This window comes from Hippoglossus stenolepis, chromosome 10 (assembly GCF_022539355.2).
Source record: "Hippoglossus stenolepis isolate QCI-W04-F060 chromosome 10, HSTE1.2, whole genome shotgun sequence".
Taxonomy (NCBI): domain Eukaryota; kingdom Metazoa; phylum Chordata; class Actinopteri; order Pleuronectiformes; family Pleuronectidae; genus Hippoglossus; species Hippoglossus stenolepis.
Genome location: NC_061492.1, coordinates 6,450,994 through 6,469,245, shown reverse-complemented (window position 1 = coordinate 6,469,245; position 18,252 = coordinate 6,450,994). Strand labels below are relative to the sequence as shown.

The following is an 18,252-nucleotide window of genomic DNA, read 5'->3' as shown; positions in this document are numbered from 1 at the left end:
GCGTGTTTGGTTTAACCGTCGGAGACGTCGCTCCCACTGAACAGTTAATGTTCACAATGCAGCAGACGCTCCAGGTTGAAGTAAACCTTGTCAGATCAGAGAAAATGACAAATCTGCTAACATCTTTTACATGATTGGATCTGTGCAGATGTTTGAAGCAGATGAGGCCCTGCAGGTTCTCTGTGTATCCAGATCACTCACGTCAGTACACCTGAGATGGCTGAAACACGTGTATATGATCAAATCAGCAGCGGTTCAATGGGGCACAGTTCAGGAGGCTCAGGAAGCTGAGGCCCTCGGGGCCACAGGTGTTGATTTTTACGGTTTTACCAAGTAGCTCTCTTTGAATTAAGCAGCAGACTGAGGCTGTGTAAATGCATCGCACTGTTTGTGAAAGCTTCTCACAGGCTCCTCCAGAGGCCTGCAGCTTGAATCATGTTTATCTATCAGCCAGAACGAATGATAACCACAGAAATTAGAGACGAGACATCGTGGACTCTTCAGCATCAACATGGCATGGACTTGAGTTTCCAAGATACAGGGCACTGAGCATGTCACACATACAGGAACATTTTACACCTTCACTCTCTCAAAATAATGACACAGATCACATCCATTAGCATGATACTTTGCACACCGTACACACACACACACTGCACCTGTGCCCCTAGGGTACAGAGCGGTGCCACAAGTTCTACAGTGCTTTCTTTGTCATCCAGAATATGAATACAATATAAGGCAATTGTAAATGTCTATAATGTTTGTGTAGGAGCATGTGCATCCGTGTTGTTCACACATACGTCAGGCCACAGTGAGTGTTGGCACTCCGTCAGATATGCTCTTCATTATGCTGCTGAGTGAGTTGTAAGAAAAGAGAATCCATCAAGAAAATGCTTTGAAAAAATAATCGGGTTTTCTCTTGATGCGTGTTGACAGAGCTGGGAACTGAGGTTTGCAGTTTGTTGTGGCTCAGGCTTGTGTCTGGGTCTTCTGGTCTCAGTCAGGAGCTGCTCCTCGGCCTGACAGAATTAATGGCTTTTATAGGCTGATGTTTTCAACTTGTGGTAATTATCTTCACGCATGATATGTCGTGCAGTGCGTTCAGAAGCTGACTGAAGACACCGTCCAGCTGTTGGAGCCGTCTCCCTTCATGGTGCTGGCTGAGCGTCCCCGCGGGGGCTGGCTGTCGGCGAGGCCGAAGAGGCGCGCCGCTGCGCCCCGGTACTTCCAGGACATGGTGTTGTAGAGGATGGGGTTGATGGCGGCGCTCAGGTAGAAGAGAACCACCGACACCAAGCTGCAGTACTCGGACAACAGCGAGAGCAGAGGAGACGGAGCGTCCAGTGAGCGGAACTGCAGGTAGCGACCCACGTGGAACGGCAACCAGCAGAGGACGAAGGCCAGCACCACCACCACTGGAGGAAGAGGAAGAGGAAGAAGAAGATGATGATGAAGAGGAGGAGGAAAGGGAGATGGTGAAGTGAAGAGAAGGGAAAATAAGTCATTGGATGAAAGTGGGTCAAGCTTAAGACAAAGGGGCTCAGTCTAAATGTAAATTGTTATTTTTATAGATGTGGCTTGATGCTAAAGCTAAAAACCAGACATCAATTGACTTATTAGCTGATATTTCTTCTGTAATTTATCTATAAATCAACTCTGAACCACGCTACGCACCGTGCGTAATTTGCGCTCTCTCCAAACTCACCCAGCATCTTGATGGTCTGTCTGTTGCTCTTGTCCCTGTGAGCCACGCGGGAGCTGATGCTCGTCTCTCGGTGTCTCTGCCACAGTCGCCGGCCTATGAGGCTGTAGAGCACAGTGAGACAGAACACTGGCATGAAGAAGAAGACGGAGCTCAGCCACACCATGGCGCCCATCAGACCCGACTCCACGGCGTAGTGCGTCATCCTACACTCCCGGGTGTCCCCCCCGCCCTCCACGGAGAAGCCCGTCTCATTCATGTCCGAGCCGAACGGTCCCATGATGTCACGCTCCACTCCCACCATGACAAACACGGGTCCGGCGCTGAGAAGAGACACTGTCCACAGCAGGAGAATGAGGGCGCGCACCCGCCTCTTGGTAACTAGAGCCTTTGCGCGTAACGGGAAGCAGATCGCCAGGTATCGCTCCACTGAAAGCGCAGTGATGCTCAGGATGGTGGAGTAAGTGCACGATTCTGACACGAACTGAAAGAGCTTGCAGAGCACGTCTCCAAAGCGCCAGGGCCTGTACCTCCACATGCGGTACAGGTCCAGGGGCATACAGAGGAAGATGAGCAGGTCTGACACAGCCATGCTGCACAGGTAGAGGTTGGTGGTGGTGCGCATGTCCCGGTACTTGCTGACCACCAGAATGGTCATGACGTTCCCGGCCATCCCGACCAGAAAGAGCAGCGTGCAGGCGGTGGTGATGGCCGTGAGGAGAGGGATGGAGTAGTAGTTGAGAGGAGGCAGGACGTAGTCATCCTTCCATGTGGCGTTGGGGATCTTCTCCCAGCTGCAGTTGTGGGAGACGCACTCCGAGCGATTGGGCCAAGTGGGCATGCTGTCGCCGCGCGGTTATTCACGGGGCCGCGCCTGGCCCTGAGTGTTGAGGGCACCCCGGGTGGGGGACTCATCAAGCCCCGTGGCGCTGCGCCTCCCTCCCATTATCCAGGGAGACAATGACCGAGGGCAGGAGAGGCTGGCAGCCGTGCGTAAAAACCAAGATCCTTGCGCGCGATGCAAACCTGTTTACAATGAAGTGTTTGTCAAAACTCCGGGCTCAAAAATGATGTCTGTGACGCTCCAGGGAAGATGTTGTCACTTAGATAAGTGTGTCCAGTATGTTTGGCGCTGAAAGCACTTGTTCAAAAGAAGAGTGGACGGAGTTACATGCTGGATGAATTCAAAGTGTACTCCAAACAAAACCGATGGAACAAGATAAAGGAAACCACGTAAAACATCTATTATCTAAAGATGTAAATAATATAACTTAAAGATAAGTTATCTTCGCGTCCTCTCTGTTTGTGGTGGTTACCAGAAAATGAAACACGACGATCCATCATGCCACCAAGTCCCAGAGAGTTTCCATCACCGGCCGCGCGTCCCTGCGTTTGAGCGTCAGACACACAAAAAAAAACAACAACAACAAGTGGAGCAGGGGACGTGGTGCAGCAGTCAGCAGAGGCGGGGTGGTCCTGATGCAGCAGCAGTGAACATCTGCACTGAGCTCCCACTCAGCCGAACACAACCGGGTAAACAACCACCACCGTGAAAACAAGCACCGTGCGACGGAGCGGAGACAGTTTTATGAAAGTCACAAAAACCAAGAAGGAACGACGCGTTTTCAACATTATCATTCAAACAGATCCTCAAAAAAGATTTGAGTGAAGGAAAGAAGTTGAGAGTGACGGAGAGAAATTCACCTTGTCTCTCCAGATCCGCACCTCTGGTTATGGTGCACATCCAGTGTTTGGATCCAAGACTCCCAGTGAGGCAAAACAGCATATACACAGAGATGATGCTGATGGTGTGTGGTGGTGGTGGGGGGGTTCCACAGTGAGTCAGTGCTGCAGCGCCACCTACAGGAGATCTTAGGGCAGTGATGACGTGTGTTTACCAAGAGAGCACAGAGCAGAGGGGAGGAGGCAGTGACCCTGTAGAAACTGGGCCAAATGGACCAATACAATATCCTTCTGGGTACAAGACTCAGAACTGATCCTCCAGAAGAACAGGACATGAGACCAGACATAACATCCGGTCTGACTTTTGCATTTTAAAATCATGCACGTGCAAATAGAGTCACTTGGGGTGAAGGTTGTGAAATTGCAGGTTTTACCGACTGGAAGGTCACATCTATTAATTCATAATATTTCAGAGCTGCACTCTTGCCCAGACGCAACTGCCTAATTTCCTCAGTCCCAACAAATTCAATTTCATTAAAGCCAGACTGGCGCACGGATTTAATTCCAGGCTCCACTGTGGCCTCTGCAGGACGAGGACAGGAGCCGGGTTTATGCAATAAGAGTGCACGCTGTTCCTGTGAATTCAAATGATAACAAATTCCACCTGCTGACTGTTCTAATGCAAAGAATGTTAAATGCAGGTTTGCATGTTTGAATTCCATTGCATGCACATTATAAGCAGAGTATTGATGTTGCAGCCAGATTCAAACTGACAGTCATGAGATTAGAAAGAAACAATCACACAAACCAACAATTTAAATAACAGCACAACCTCCTTGGTCAAGCTAATAACATTTGTGTCTAAAGAGTGCAGGAAAAATGAAATTCTTACAAAAAAAACAACACAACTTTTTCTTTAATCGTGTTCTGAATACATTTATGTGATATTGAAGATGCCACCGGAGGCCACATGCTCAGCAGTTGCTGCTTCTATGCAAACAAGGCTGTAGTCAGAGTGGTGTTAACGTATCTGTTGCTCTTTTTCTCCACGTCGACTGAATTTAACTTGTTGACGTGTAGAACAACCTTCTGAGACATTTGAGTGAAAAAAAACCCAGATACATCAATTCCAGGAAATGTGAACAAGTGGTTGAATTAGCTTTATTGGCTGCTCTGTCAGGATTATATCATTAAAGACAATTAAACTGTAGATTATGTTCTCAACAACGTGCTGGAGGCCTCACTGGTTAAAGCAAACGGTGATTTAAATCTCATCACAATTAGAGCGGCGATGTCTTTCTGTTTTTTCTTTGTTTGGCAGTGATGTGATCCCAGTGCTTCAAATATTGTTATCTCTCTGCCCTTTGCGCCGTGACACCATTATGTTTATGAGCACTGAATCATGAAGAAAGAGGTGTGTGTGTGTGTGTGTGTGTGTGTGTGTGTGTGTGTGTGTGTGTGTGTGTGTGTGTGTGTGTGTGAGAGAGACTGAAAGAGAGAACAGAACACAAGCAGGACACTGCTGAGGACGGTCGTGTCTACCACAGCCTCTGTGAGACCTTTTCATCACATCTGGTTCGTATCTGTCTCCGGTCATGTCATGTTGTTTGTGTGTCCAGACTCCAGATGTGGGGGTGTGTTTTGGCCACTGTTGGTGTGTGTTTGTGTGTATTTGGGTCATTGGCCTATTTTTATATTCAAGAGAAACCCTTAACCTATGAACTTTTGACATGTTGTGTGATCAAACTGTATCTCAGGGGCCTGCAAGTGCTGAGGTAACTGCAAGTGCTGAGGTAACTGCAAGTGCTGAGGTAACCAAAATGCCGTCCAGTATCAAGCCAGATGTGCAAAAAGCCTTAAAGAACAGAATAAGCACAGTACATGAAACATTATTTATTGCTTTGCAGTTTCACTCTTGTATTTCCGGTCGGTTGTGGTTCAGGAGTGAGTGTGTGTCTGGTTGTGTTGTCATGTGTTTGGGAGTCATTTTGTCTGGACTATGCATCCAAGGTGTGGTGTTAGATTACAGGGTAAAGTCTCTGTCATAATGATGTCACACACACACACACACACACACACACACACACACACACACACACACACACACACACACACACACACACACACACACACACACACACACACACCACACACTCACACACACACACACACACACACACACACACACACACACACACACACACACACACACACACACACACACACACACACACATTTGACAGCCAGGTGAGTGATTGTGTTCTGGCCATGAGAGGTGCAGTACATCCATTCAGCCACAAGATAGAGGAAGAGATCTGTATTAATTGTGGACTGGAAAAAAATGAAAGTACTTGTTGTTTAATTTAGGACTAATAGATGATTTAATTAACAGGTGAGATTTAACCCAAGTGTGTTTCTCTACAAATCATATTTCTGTCTGAAGTGACAGTTATTTTCTGTTTTTTAATACTTATTTGTCATGTCATTGTTTGTTTTTTTTAAATCCCATTTTCTACTTTTCTACTATTTCTGCTTTCAAGTGTTCTCTTGTCCAACTCATGACTGACTGAGTGAATTTCTCCAGAGTGGGATCTTATCTTATCTTATCTTGTCTTGTTTTATCTTATCTTAATTTATCTTATCTTGTCTTATCTTGTCTTATCTTGTCTTAATTTATCTTATATTATGTTAATTTAACTTATCTTATCTTATACACAGGTTTATTTGAACATAAAACTACATCTAATTCAACAGTTATTGTTTTCCTCCTCCTTCTCTCTCTTCTTTCCCACAACCCCGTATGTTTTATTAAATTGACACAAACACATTATGATTATTTAGCTTATTATTTACCGCTTATATTCATTACCGTTATTATGCAGATCAAAATAGACGCACGCGCACACACACACCCACATTTAGTACAATCAGAGCAAAGTAACTGTGAGATAATGGGCGGGGCCAGCGTCAATGTCTCCTCCTCCTTTCAACAAAACACCAACGCTTCTTTTTTTTCCTCCAATGAGAGAGGCCTGTGGGAGGAACCCGCTGCTGTGATTGGCCCGGAGTTCTGCGGGCACCTCCCTCTCTGAGAGTTGGGTTTTCTCAGCCACACTTTCCAGAGTTGGAGAAGAGAAGCAGCTCAGAGTTGTTGTGTGTCTACAGCTCCACAGACTGTGTGTGTGTGTGTGTGTGTGTGTGTGTTAGTGTTAGTGTTGCTGTCCACACAGTGAAGCCAAGTGGATTGATTGATAACACAACATGTGGGCTGTGCGTCCACAGACAGAGCAGGTTGGTGAAGTCTTCCTCTCTGTGTGTGTCTGTGTGTGTCTGTCTGTGTGCTGTATTCTATTTGCGTCCATAGTATGTGTACGTGTGTGCTGGGGGGTGTGTGATATGTGCCTCTGTGTCAGTGACCCTCCTCAGTTGTGGATCATGTGTTGCTTATTCTCATGCTACTGTTCTGTGTCTGTGTGTGTGTGTGTGTTCTATTTGCGTCCATAGTGTGTGTGTGTGTGTGTGTGTGTGTGTGTGTGTGTGTGTGCTGGGGGTGTGTGATATGTGTCCCTGTGTGTGATGCTCCTCAGTTGTGGGGTTGTCAAGTAGGATCATGTGTTGCTTATTCTCATGCACTGTTCTGTGTATTTGCATTGGAACAGACATGGAGCTGTGTGTGTGTGTGTGTGTGTGTCTCTGTTGTGTTGCTGCACAGAGCAAATATGTATCCAACACGATAACGTGTTTATCTTTGTGTGTCTGATTATGGCAGCGACACACAAGTACCCTGGCTCTTCACCATAATGAAAACACTGCAACAAGTGTTGTTTGTCACTGCACAGGTGTGTGTGTGTGAGAGAGAGAGAGAGAGAGAGAGAGAGAGAGAGAGAGAGAGAGAGAGAGAGAGAGAGAGAGAGAGAGAGAGTCTGTGCAGACCTGTCCCCCTCCCTCCCTCATCCTCCTCACACCCTGTTGTGAAAGCTACAGCTGGAATGCCATGGGAGATATTTTGCCTCCCCCCCACCTCTCCCTCTCTTCTTCTTCTTCTTCTTCATCTTCTTCTTCATCTTCTGTTTTCTTTGTAACTGATACACATCATCCTGACCTCTGGCATGCGGCACTCTTCCTCTTGCTCATGTCAACGGCCTCAATTATTCTCTGTTGAGCTATTGCTGTTATTCCTGCCTCAGGCTCCAAGTGTGTGTCTGTGTGTGTGTCTGTGTGTGTGTGTTTAAACTTCATCGACCCGTTCCGTGTGGTGCCATCCTGTGTGTCATGCATGTCAATTAATGATTGACGTGCATCACACACACATTAACTGCACCTTTTGTAGTTGTTTTTTTTTTTCAAAGTTCAAGAAATAAAGTTATGTAACAGGATTTTCAACTTTATCGCAGAGTTCATTCTCTTTCTCAGGGAGGGTGGGAAGTATTTGTGTCTGTGTCGGCTCTCGGCCCCTGTGGGGAATTGTGGGTGATTTAAACATTATGTTTTTGGATTGCACAGTAGCAAACTAGTTAGTGCAGCTTTCATTGCACCGTACCCAGAGCCGGCCCTAGCCTTTATGGGGCCCTAAGCAGAATTTGATTTGGGGGGGCCCCCACCGCCTTGGTGCCGCCACTACTACTTATCATTGTCAAAGCTGGATCTTTCACAGACTGTAAATCTAACACACATTGTCAATTGTGTTAGTTGTAGCTGTGTTGCTTGAACCAATGCCAGCCTTTATGCTTCTATGGTTTTTTATGTATCTTTATATGCACACACAGACACACATGATATCTATCAGACAGATGCTGAAAAAGATATAGTGTCGATCCTAAATTACCAAACTACTTTTATTACTTAAATGGCACAATAACTCTCGCTCTACCCACAGTCATAAAAAACATAAAAGTAGATTAAATAAAAATGGCCCTTTTTAATAAAGATCCATTAGCTGTGCCTGAAGATAGTGCTTTGCTTGTTACGGCTCTAATGAATCCAGAATGACGTAAACACTGCGTTCAGTGAACTGGTGGAGACGCTGGAATAATTGTGGCAGACAGCAGATGTGAGGAGGAGTCAGGTTTATGTGCTAAGACCAACGTGCTTCAATCAATCCACCACTCTGCGTACGACTCTAAATAATAATAATAATAATCATGGTGTAACCCAAGGATATTTTCTGCAGCTTACCCAGTTACAGATGTTCCTTAACCCTGATCGCAGAGCGCATGGCAAAGACGTACGAAACACCGACTGAGCCGTTATAGTGAGAATAGAGGGAGGTCCGGCTCTGACCCACCGCTGCATCATGAAACTGTTCCGAGCTGATGTTTGAACGATGCATGATTCACCAAATCCTCAGCTCTTGATGCTCTCTCAGCGATCCCTCTATAAATAAGAGGTTTACGTCTAATTGTTGTGCAGCAGACGCTCTCAGTGTTTTTGCTGCTGCTGCTGTGCTGAAGATACATGGAGAAGAGCAACTGCTCGGATTTAAGAACCTAGAGGAGGTCGACTCCATCACATGCAAAAAGTAGAAATGATTTACGTCTCTGCAGGAAAAACATGTATTTCTTGTCCATGTATCAAAGCTGCCTCCATTTTTTCCCCCTAGGAGCTGATTTCTTGGCTCGTTTGCAGCTCCACTTAATTTCCTGTGCCACAAATTCTCAGTTATTTACACTCCAGGACATTTAGGTGACTTTATTTGCAAACTTTAAAGATCATCATCATCATCATCATCATCATCATCATGAAGGCCATCAAGAAGGCCCTCCTCCATGCCAGAGCTGCCTACTACTCCACATTAATAGAGGGAAATAAAAACAACACCAGGTTTCTCTTCAATTCAGTTCAAGTCTTTTTTATTTGTATTGCGCCAAATCATTAGACTTTAAAATGATAGAGAAACCTGACAGTTCCCACGATGAGCCAACACTTCAGCACTGTATCCAGGCTACAGCTCAACTGAACCAGTCTCCCTCCAAACTGGAACAGCGATGACTTTATGTGCTTCTTTTTTCATAAAATTTTTATAATTTTACCAAAAATTGTCGCACCTTGTTGAGCCTAATGAGACAAATTGGAATTTGTGATTATGGTCTATACAAATTCAATTGTAATGATCGATTGATTTGATTTGTCGAGGTTCTAAACTTTATGCCGTTTGAGATATTACATACAAATATTCAACGGCCCGTCTTTTCTGTGCGTAATATCCTTGTGTTTCTAGATAATCCACAGAAAGCAGTTTTACTTTTTAAAGAGTAGTTCTAGCTAAATCTCTCCGCAGGCTGGTCTGTGGATGAAATGGTGCAAAGGTAATTGAAAGACATGCAGCTGATGTTTGTTTTTTATTGCTTTCGCCATCACGATCGAAAAACCACTCTGCTTCATTGCATTGGAGAGGCAGAAGAGATCTCAGGGACCAAACGGAGGCTTGAGGCTGTCACTTGAATGAATGGACTGTTTGGGTGAGACTCTCTGTCCTGCTCCTGTAATTATGGTGAGTCAGAGTCGCTTCAGCGGGCATGCACACGAGTCATAGTTTGGTAATTTCCAGGCTCAAACTTGGCTGCCTGGACCGGGCCGAGTCAGGCTTGGATGAAAGAGAGAGAGAGAGAGAGAGAAAGGGAGAGAGAGAGAGGGCAGTTCCCTCACTCCGTCAGTACAATGATTCCTTGTGTCACCGCCAGCAGAATGCCACTGGATGATGACGATGGCTGCTCCCTCTTTCTCGTTTTCTGGCGTCTACTGTGTGTCTTGCTTTCTCTGCCTCTCTCTGACGACCCCCCCCATCCATGGTGTGAAGGATTAGATAATAGGCAGCTTTAGTGTGGGCAGAGAAAGAGAGGTGTCACAGACCTCTCTCATTGCTACTCCTCCCTCCATCCTCTCTCCCTCCTCGCCTCGTACCATCTGCGCCACGGAGAGCTTGGCACCGCACGCTCTGCGAAACGCTAAGGCCGTGTTTACGTTGTCTTTACGGTGCCGTGCGGACGTGTGTGCACATCAGCGAGCGGGAGGGTCGTCTGCTACGAGTCCACGAGGTCTTTAAAACCATAAAAGGGCTTCAGTGTGTAAATGTCGAGCTCGTCGTCGCACATCCATAAATAGAAGATGCATCTCACAAGTTGTGTTCTTCCCGACACTCGACGGTTTAATCCGTGATGTTGACATAGATGTTCCGTCCGCCCCCAGTGTTTCTCTGAGGGTTTGACACTTCTCAGACAGGAATTGTAAAGATGTCTTCTGCTTCTTGTTTCACGTGTTTCTCTGGGGGGGGGTCTTCGCTCACCTGTGTTTTGGTTGGTTTTAAGGCCTTTTCTTTAACTGCCTAACTTCTTTCTTGTGGCTTAGATATTTACTGTTGTGTGTTTTTATTGCCTTGTGCCTTATACATATATTATTACCTCCACCAAGGATGTAATGTTTTCATTTATGTGTCTGTTTGTTTGTTTTAAATCAAGATTACACAAAAACCACTGGACGGATCAACACAAAACCTGTTTGTAGAATGTGGTGTGGGTTCAAGGAAGAACCCATTAATTTTAGATGTGGATTCAGGAATTTATATTTCACTTTCGTTAACATTGCGAGATAGAGCTTCTTCTTTTCTTTCTTAAAACATTTTCACCAGTTTCCAGGGATTAATTCATGAATCTTGATGCAGCTTGATTTGCATTTAAGGGAGATATTGAAATAATAATTTAACCGTCCTGGAAATATCAACATTCTCCAAGTAGCTCTGGGCGAGGACACTGTTTCCCTGCAGACTTTATGGATTTGATTAAGAGTTCAAACGCGGGTTCAACTCAGCTGCAGCAGCCACAGCATGGAGGGTTCCCGCCTGACAGAGAGAAATAACTTCTCACTTCTTTCCCAGACTAGATCAGAGTGCTCACAATTCACCCCCCCCACCTTTGTGTGACATATTTTTGTGGAATACAATTTGTGATAAAAGGAAAGAGTTTCGGGAGTTGTGGCTGCAAGACACTGAACTTCCGAGCTAAAATACATTTTTGGACGGCAGCAGCTACACAGCAGAGATAACACATGGTCGCAGTGACCTTGTGTTCCCTCCCATGTGTCTCTTCTGGGTCCTTCCCGTGCAGCACGAACAAAGACAAACCAGAGAATCTGCTGCGAAAAAAAACAGGCCAACCAGTGCATCGTCTCTTCTTTCAAAACCACAGAGGGAAGTGTTGTGTTTTATATTTCATCTCAGGAGGCTGGGTGACACCAAATTAGGGACAATAACTACAACACAACAATTTGTGTTACCTGAACAAAAACCAGCGCACCTTGCCCGACATCGTCCTGGTTCCTGCCGTCTCAGTGGGACATGAATGGGTGTGACGGATGAATTACTCCATTGTGTGTTGTTGGATAAGTTCCACAGTTTTGATGGGTGTTAATCCACAATCAATACTGTGTAACCAGGAGTAAATATTAAACTTTAAACATCAATAATCATACTCATATTAAAGTTTCTACATTTATAATTGGTGACTTGTTAATAAATCAATAATTTGAAAGGTTTATAGGACAACTTAAAAACCATCAAGTCTAATGATGTTGACAACCGACCAACACTAAGCTTTCAAATCAATGCTAAAGAGCGATAAACAGGAAGTTACAGGTTTTCCAGCTGCCTCTGCTTTCACATTGACGTGATTTGATCAGCTAGCGACTGCGCTTGAATCTTTGTTTGAACGTGATTTGATTGGCCGGTACTTCAGTTTGCCGGATGAAAAACCGAGCTCTGCCGTATCACCGCAGTGGAACCACAATGCAGTTCAGCAACGCATGTCGCCCCATTCAGAGTGAATGAGCAGCTTTTTGTTCGGGCGCATACGTGTGACACCAGCGTAACCCTAACCCGGAAATGTTTAGAAGTAAATAAAGTATTTTTTACTTACATGTGAAGTTAAAGGAATAGTTTTGTACTCATAATATACTTTAATACACTTATCAATACCAAAGACAAGTCTGTCCGTTAAATATGCAGCCACCACACACGATTGTTGTTTTACACTTTGGTATATGACAAGACATAAAATGTTAATGAGGGATCTTTAAAGTTGCTTAGAGGGTGGATTTTATTAAAGCAGATTCCAGTCTTTATGCTAAGCTAAGATAATTGCCTCCTGGCTCTGACTTCATCTTTAGCATGCAGCCATAAAATGGTGTCAACACTCCCACGGGCAACAAAGAATATAGAAATGTTTTCACTATTTCCAAAGCATTTAAAGTCTTTGTGCTCAACCAACAATCTGCAGCAGCAGCAGCTTTAAACAAAAAGACAAGGGATTGGTATTAGTCGTCTTATTTAACGCTCCACTAGAAATTAGCATATGAAAAAAAATGTAACACTAGTTTTTATTAAGTTAGAAACAAATATGTTTTGTTGTAGTTGCTGTGAGGCACTTTTCACAATTCTAGTGAAGCCGTCTGACGCTACAGACAGGATTCAAAACAACTTTATTTTTCCCTGGAGGCCAGTTCTAATGCAAAATAAACACAGTGTTGTGTAGAAACAACACCGTTATTAGGATATTTCAGGGAAGTAGAATTCATAATAAGATAAGATATGTGGGGAAATTTGCAACATTTCAGCAGCAAGACCGCAGTCAGGAATTAACATCAGGAAAGCAGCATGCATACTTATAAGGAGATATAAAAATGTAAAGTAAAAACTAACGTATAAAGTGTAAACAGAATATATACAGTGTGAACATGTGGATAAGCAGGGTAAATAGATATAAAGCATCTATGAATAAACCCATTAAATACATCTCGTAAACGTTGATCAAGACCTTATTAGAAGTTGGGATGAAACTTTCTCTCTCCTCCATTGGGACACACTCTTATCCCAAAATCAAATTTGAGTTAAATGTCACTAGATGAGATTATGATGGCTGGTCCCTGCGTGGACAGTGGCAGGAGACTACATTTCCCATGTGTCACATGCAGAACAGGATGGCGAGTTTCCACTTTTTTTTTTTCTCCGCCTGCCAAACTCTACCAAACCTCTACAGTTCTTCTCCCACTCAACTTTTTCCTTTCTCCGTATCTTCCTCGGGATTTCACGGCTTATTGATTCTAAACTAAATCACATTTTAAGAGGGATGGAGGCACATAAAGGAAGAGGCGGACGCTCCTTCAGCTGCTTCTCTTGATATTTCTTTGTACGCCGCTCGCTGGCTGTTACAACCGTCGTCATGGCAACAGGACAGGAAGCAGGAAGTATTCCATGTCGAATGGAGTACAGAGATAACTCCTCCAAACTCCCAAGGACCATCACGTACACTTGTCTTCCCTCCGCTCAGTCCCATCGGGGCTGTGTGGACGGAGTTTGTGCACGTGTGCGACATCCGAGTCTACACATGCAGAAATCCAGCTTCCTCTGCAGTCAACCTCTCTGTGGGTCAGGGGGGTGGGGGGGTCATGGGTATTCTTAGAGCAGGGAGATAACTGCTCTGTCATAAATACTTGTCCTGGAGTTTGCACGCACTCTGCACAAAAGTTCAGCCATTGTGCTTGGCTTGATTTAATGATTTAATCCATCTTGTGTCTCCAAACAAGATAAGTCATGTTCTTTTCTTTTTTTTTATGATGCAAAGCAATAAGGGACATTTTGAGTTTCATTTTTCGTTCTTTGGCTGCTTTCGCTTCTCTTTAATTTATGTTTCATGTAGATGATGTAAAGACATGCTGCACAGCTCTGTTATGCAGCATGCAGCCTCCACGCTTCAACATATAGGTTTTCCTGCAGTTGTTCATCGAAGGGGAAATAGGGAAAAAAGTGCACTCTATATAACATCGACAAATTTAGACACGTCACCATTTGCAGCTGTGTGAAAGAGCTCTTTTCTGAGACTGTTATCTGTCTGGGAAAAAATGTGACGGAGCAAAGTGAAAGTTAGAGCGATGGACACAGAAAACTCTGACTGGGAACGTGAAAAACAATGATTTGTTCAGGAATTTCCTGTGAGTGTGAACTGCACAATAACAGGATTCCAAGTGTTATGGGCAGGTTGAAAAACCCCCTAAAAAATCCAGTTGAATTGTGTGTTATTGTAGAATATTTAGTTTCTGACACGATTAACAGCAACGGCCGTGATTCATACTCAGCATTTTCTTTGATAAAAACGAATAATGATTGTCTTAAGCCCCGAGCGTGAGTAAAATAAGCCCAAATTAGAAAAAATTAATGAACGAGAAGACTTCACAGGGACAGGTGGAAACAGACAGACACGCAGTCACTTCAGGCAACACGGCGACTGCTGGTGGCTCCTCTGACTGTGCGAGCGTGCTGGATCTTGTTCAGCTGAGTGGGAATGTTTGGTGTCGAGCTGTTGCTGTATATCGGCTCATGTGTTATTTACTTGTCACGAACACTTTTAGCTCCAAACAGAAGAATTTAGAGCTTCTGAGACGGATAATAGGCAGCGAGTTTCCTGTGTATTCTTCATACCACTTTACTGTATAATCTAAAAGTTACAACAAAACGTTATCTCACTGTGTTCACAAGTTATGATTTAAATCGATATGTGTGTTTGTTCATTTCTTATTCTCTTATTACCTATCGTCTGTTTTGTGTGATGCACTGACACTGTTCTATTCTATTCTAACCTGTGTGAGTCTCGGAGTGTTTGATTTGTGTTGCCTTCACTGACGGTACAGAAACAATTGATTTGTGTTCACACGTTGCTCCGGCTCCAAAACTGCCTCAGAGAAAACAGTCTGGAAATCTGATGAATCACCGAAAACCTTGTCCTTTAGTGCGGTTAACCTCAAAGTAACAAGAAAACACGCTGTTCCACTTGTAACATGTTATGTTATGCTTGGTTCTAATCATAGATCATTTCTAATATAAGGATAGGCTGTGTGGGGGGCGGGGCACTGGTGAGGTAGTCTAGAATGAATGGGGGCCCTCCATCGGCATAATGATGAATTGATAATGAGTGAATTTTCATTTTTGGGGTGAACTATCCCTTTAAAATACAGCAGAGAGGGAAACGTACTGAAAGTAAAAGTCCAGAGGACAGAGTGCAGAGAAAGGGATCCACGGTGATGTATGGCAATAAGAGATAAAATTTCAATAACACTTATAAAATCTCCCGTCAGAGTGTTATCTGCTGCAGCAGCTGCTCGGTCTCTTCTTTCCTGTCTCCTCCCGAGTCTCTTTTTCTTGTGTTGACTCAGAGGGACGTTTGTTTCATGGCTCATGTTTCATGTTTTTCCTTTTTTTTTTACCCTGTGACTAGAAAAGGTGGAATACATGAAATGCAGATTACTGATACTGCTCCACACCCTCTCTTAGGGATGCAGGATCTTACACTCAGGGCTTAGCTAAAGTTGGATTTAATGTCCCTGTTATACAGGTTTTTGAGATCGTTATTTATTTATACAAATACACATGTTCTCAGACCGTGTATTGTTGAGGTTAAAGTGAAACTAAAGCAGACTACTGAGTATTTTGACTGTTTTGTGTGAGCTGGTGCTTTGTTAGTGCAGCTTGACTACACAGACACAGGTGAACATATTAAAGTCACACAGGGGTGTACGGCTGATTCTCTGCTTGCATGTGTCTTACTCAGCGTGGTTGCCCCTCACGCAGCAAATTACACCAACGTTGCTTCATCACCAACTTTCCCTCCCATGGAAACGACTCCCAAACACCGTGCTCAGAAACTATGAAGTAATTCTTAAAGGTGTCGTAATCAACTTTTCCTCAATGCTTCATCCTAAGAGAAATGAAGGGGATTAATTGTCTCTAAACTCATGATTACACATCTGATTGAAGGAACAGGACTGTTTAGTCAGTGTGTCAGACTGTGTGTGTGTCACAATAATGACTAACATGTGATTTATTAGGAAAGTAACACCTCACCTGCGGGTTGGAGGGTAGATGATGTGCTGCGCATGACAAGGAAGCACAAAATGAAGGAAGCACACAATGTGATTAAACCACCGAAGAATTTACTTACTGAGCAAATAGCCACGCCACAGTTTCAGGTTCTTCCCATGTTCGTCTTTCCAGATCTCAAAGTCAGCGCCTCAAGCACAAGGGGAAACAATTTAAGGAAATCATTGACTCACACACCAGTGTTTAGGTCTCTGACCCTCGGACTGTCTGACTCTGACCTTTATCAAGTAAATCCCAGAACAAACAATATTCTAACTGCGAAACCAAGGTCAGATGTGGTGTTTCGAAAATTCCAAATATTCTTGCATGAGATGTTTTGTTAGTGATCTTGGGGAAGTACTTCACTGTTACTGGTCTCAAACCTTCCTGAGACATTTCATTTTGTTTTTTAACTGTCATTTCTCACTGTATGTGTATATATGTTTTGCATGTGTATGTGAAAAGTAATAGCTATTCAACTGTGATAATGAAAAAGGGTCTGCGTGGTGGAACAGTGGTTTGCACTGTCACCTCCAGTCAGGATGGTTCTGGGTTCGAACCTCAGACCTTTCTGTGTGGAGTTCTCTTGCTGCTCCTTGTGCCTACATGTGGTTTTCTACAGGTACACTGTATTTTGGAAGCCTTGTCATTCTAGTGTATCCACATGTCTGTGTATCATAGCTGGAGCCAGCATACCTGTGGTTCTATGTGACTCTGATTATAGAACATCCAGGTCTTGTTGAACCGGTCATGATAGGATCAGAAGTCAGTGTCGGATCGCTGGAAGGCTAAAAGTCAAATGAGTTTATATTTATCATGTAGGTGATTTAAAAAGGATCTCTTCTCTCTCCTCTAGGCGCGCCCTGCTCTGGGGGCTAACTGCTAAACATGCTGGGCAAGGACCAGCAAACGACCAGCAGCCTCAACCTGGTAAAATCGGAAGTCTCTGACACCGCGGCGGCCGCAGACGCACACGACGGTATCAATATGGCCGACCTTGTGGAAAGCTTGGACACCAGAGAGCTGGACATGGGGGAAGGAGAGGACATCGACTATGACGGAAACTTAGGTATGTCTGCGCGTGTGTGTGTGTGTGTGTGTGTGTGTAAGGGTGTGTGTGTGTACAAAACAACATGCTGTGCAATAAGTGTGAATAATACCTGGGAAACCATTCAAAACCAAACAAAGCAGGTATTCGCGTGAAAAGCCTTTGATTTGGTAAGAGGAGATTCAATTTAGAGGAAACCAAACATGTCTGAGTATGAAACAGGTTTGTCATTCATAAAGAGGATGTATGTGGCAATGAAGGCCCAGAGACGTGTCTGTCATCTCAGGGTTGTTCCCAGGGTCTCTAAGGGGTAGACAAGCTGCTGCCATGATCCGCAGGGGCTGCATGTTCGAACGCAGATGTCCGAGTCGGTTGCTTTTGACTTTAACCAGAGTGTTTCCTGAGTAAAAAGTCTGGATAATGTCCGAGTGAGAATCCAGCAGGAACACAAATCAGGATAAAAAAGGTGCCATCACATAGAAGAACGTAGATGAAGATGTCACCTTGGAAAGACGAGGAGATTGGTGAGCTTTTGGTCATTTAAAGGTTATTTCCTGCCTCCTGCTGCTCCACCCAGGCTCCTCCCCTCACCTGTACGCTCTCTGGAGATTTTTCCTGTTGGTTTCGCATCTGACCAGGAAGATCTCCTGCTGCGTTCTTCATATTCCACAGGCAAAGTCCGGAGAGTGACCGGACCTGATTGTCTGCACATTATCTAGAGTTCACGTCTGAAAACGACTCGAGAGACAGAGCGATCACATTGTATTCTGATTCTATTTCACCAGGAATCGAACAGTGCAGGAGTACAAGGGTGGATTTGTTTCCTTTACGTAATTTGAATCTCACAAACTCTACCGGAGAATAAACAGAAACATTTGCCCTCACGCTGCAAACTAGAAAAGCCCAGAGATCTTCAACAGG

The 18,252-nt window shown here is 44.3% G+C and overlaps 2 protein-coding genes across 3 annotated transcripts in view; one reads left to right on the top strand and one right to left on the bottom strand.

Annotated features, from left to right (window-relative positions):
• Positions 1 to 646: 646 nt before the first annotated feature.
• Positions 647 to 2,673, bottom strand: ghsra (growth hormone secretagogue receptor a). Its single transcript, XM_035168221.2, has 2 exons — positions 1,706 to 2,673; positions 647 to 1,415 (listed from the first exon to the last, which is right to left on the bottom strand). The coding sequence occupies exons 1-2, from the start codon at positions 2,541 to 2,543 to the stop codon at positions 1,102 to 1,104; spliced, it is 1,152 nt and encodes a 383-aa protein (XP_035024112.2). The 5' UTR covers positions 2,544 to 2,673; the 3' UTR covers positions 647 to 1,101.
• A 3,826-nt stretch (positions 2,674 to 6,499) lies between these two features.
• pld1a (phospholipase D1a) overlaps positions 6,500 to 18,252 on the top strand; it is a 43,269-nt gene continuing 31,516 nt past the window's right edge. For both annotated transcript variants that reach the window (XR_007033018.1, XM_035168048.2), the window contains exons 1-2: positions 6,500 to 6,676; positions 17,140 to 17,352. Coding sequence is in view for 1 of the 2 variants with exons in the window: in XM_035168048.2 (XP_035023939.1) it covers positions 17,172 to 17,352 (181 nt within the window). In the remaining variant the exon portion in view is untranslated. The remainder of the gene's footprint in view (positions 6,677 to 17,139; positions 17,353 to 18,252) is intronic.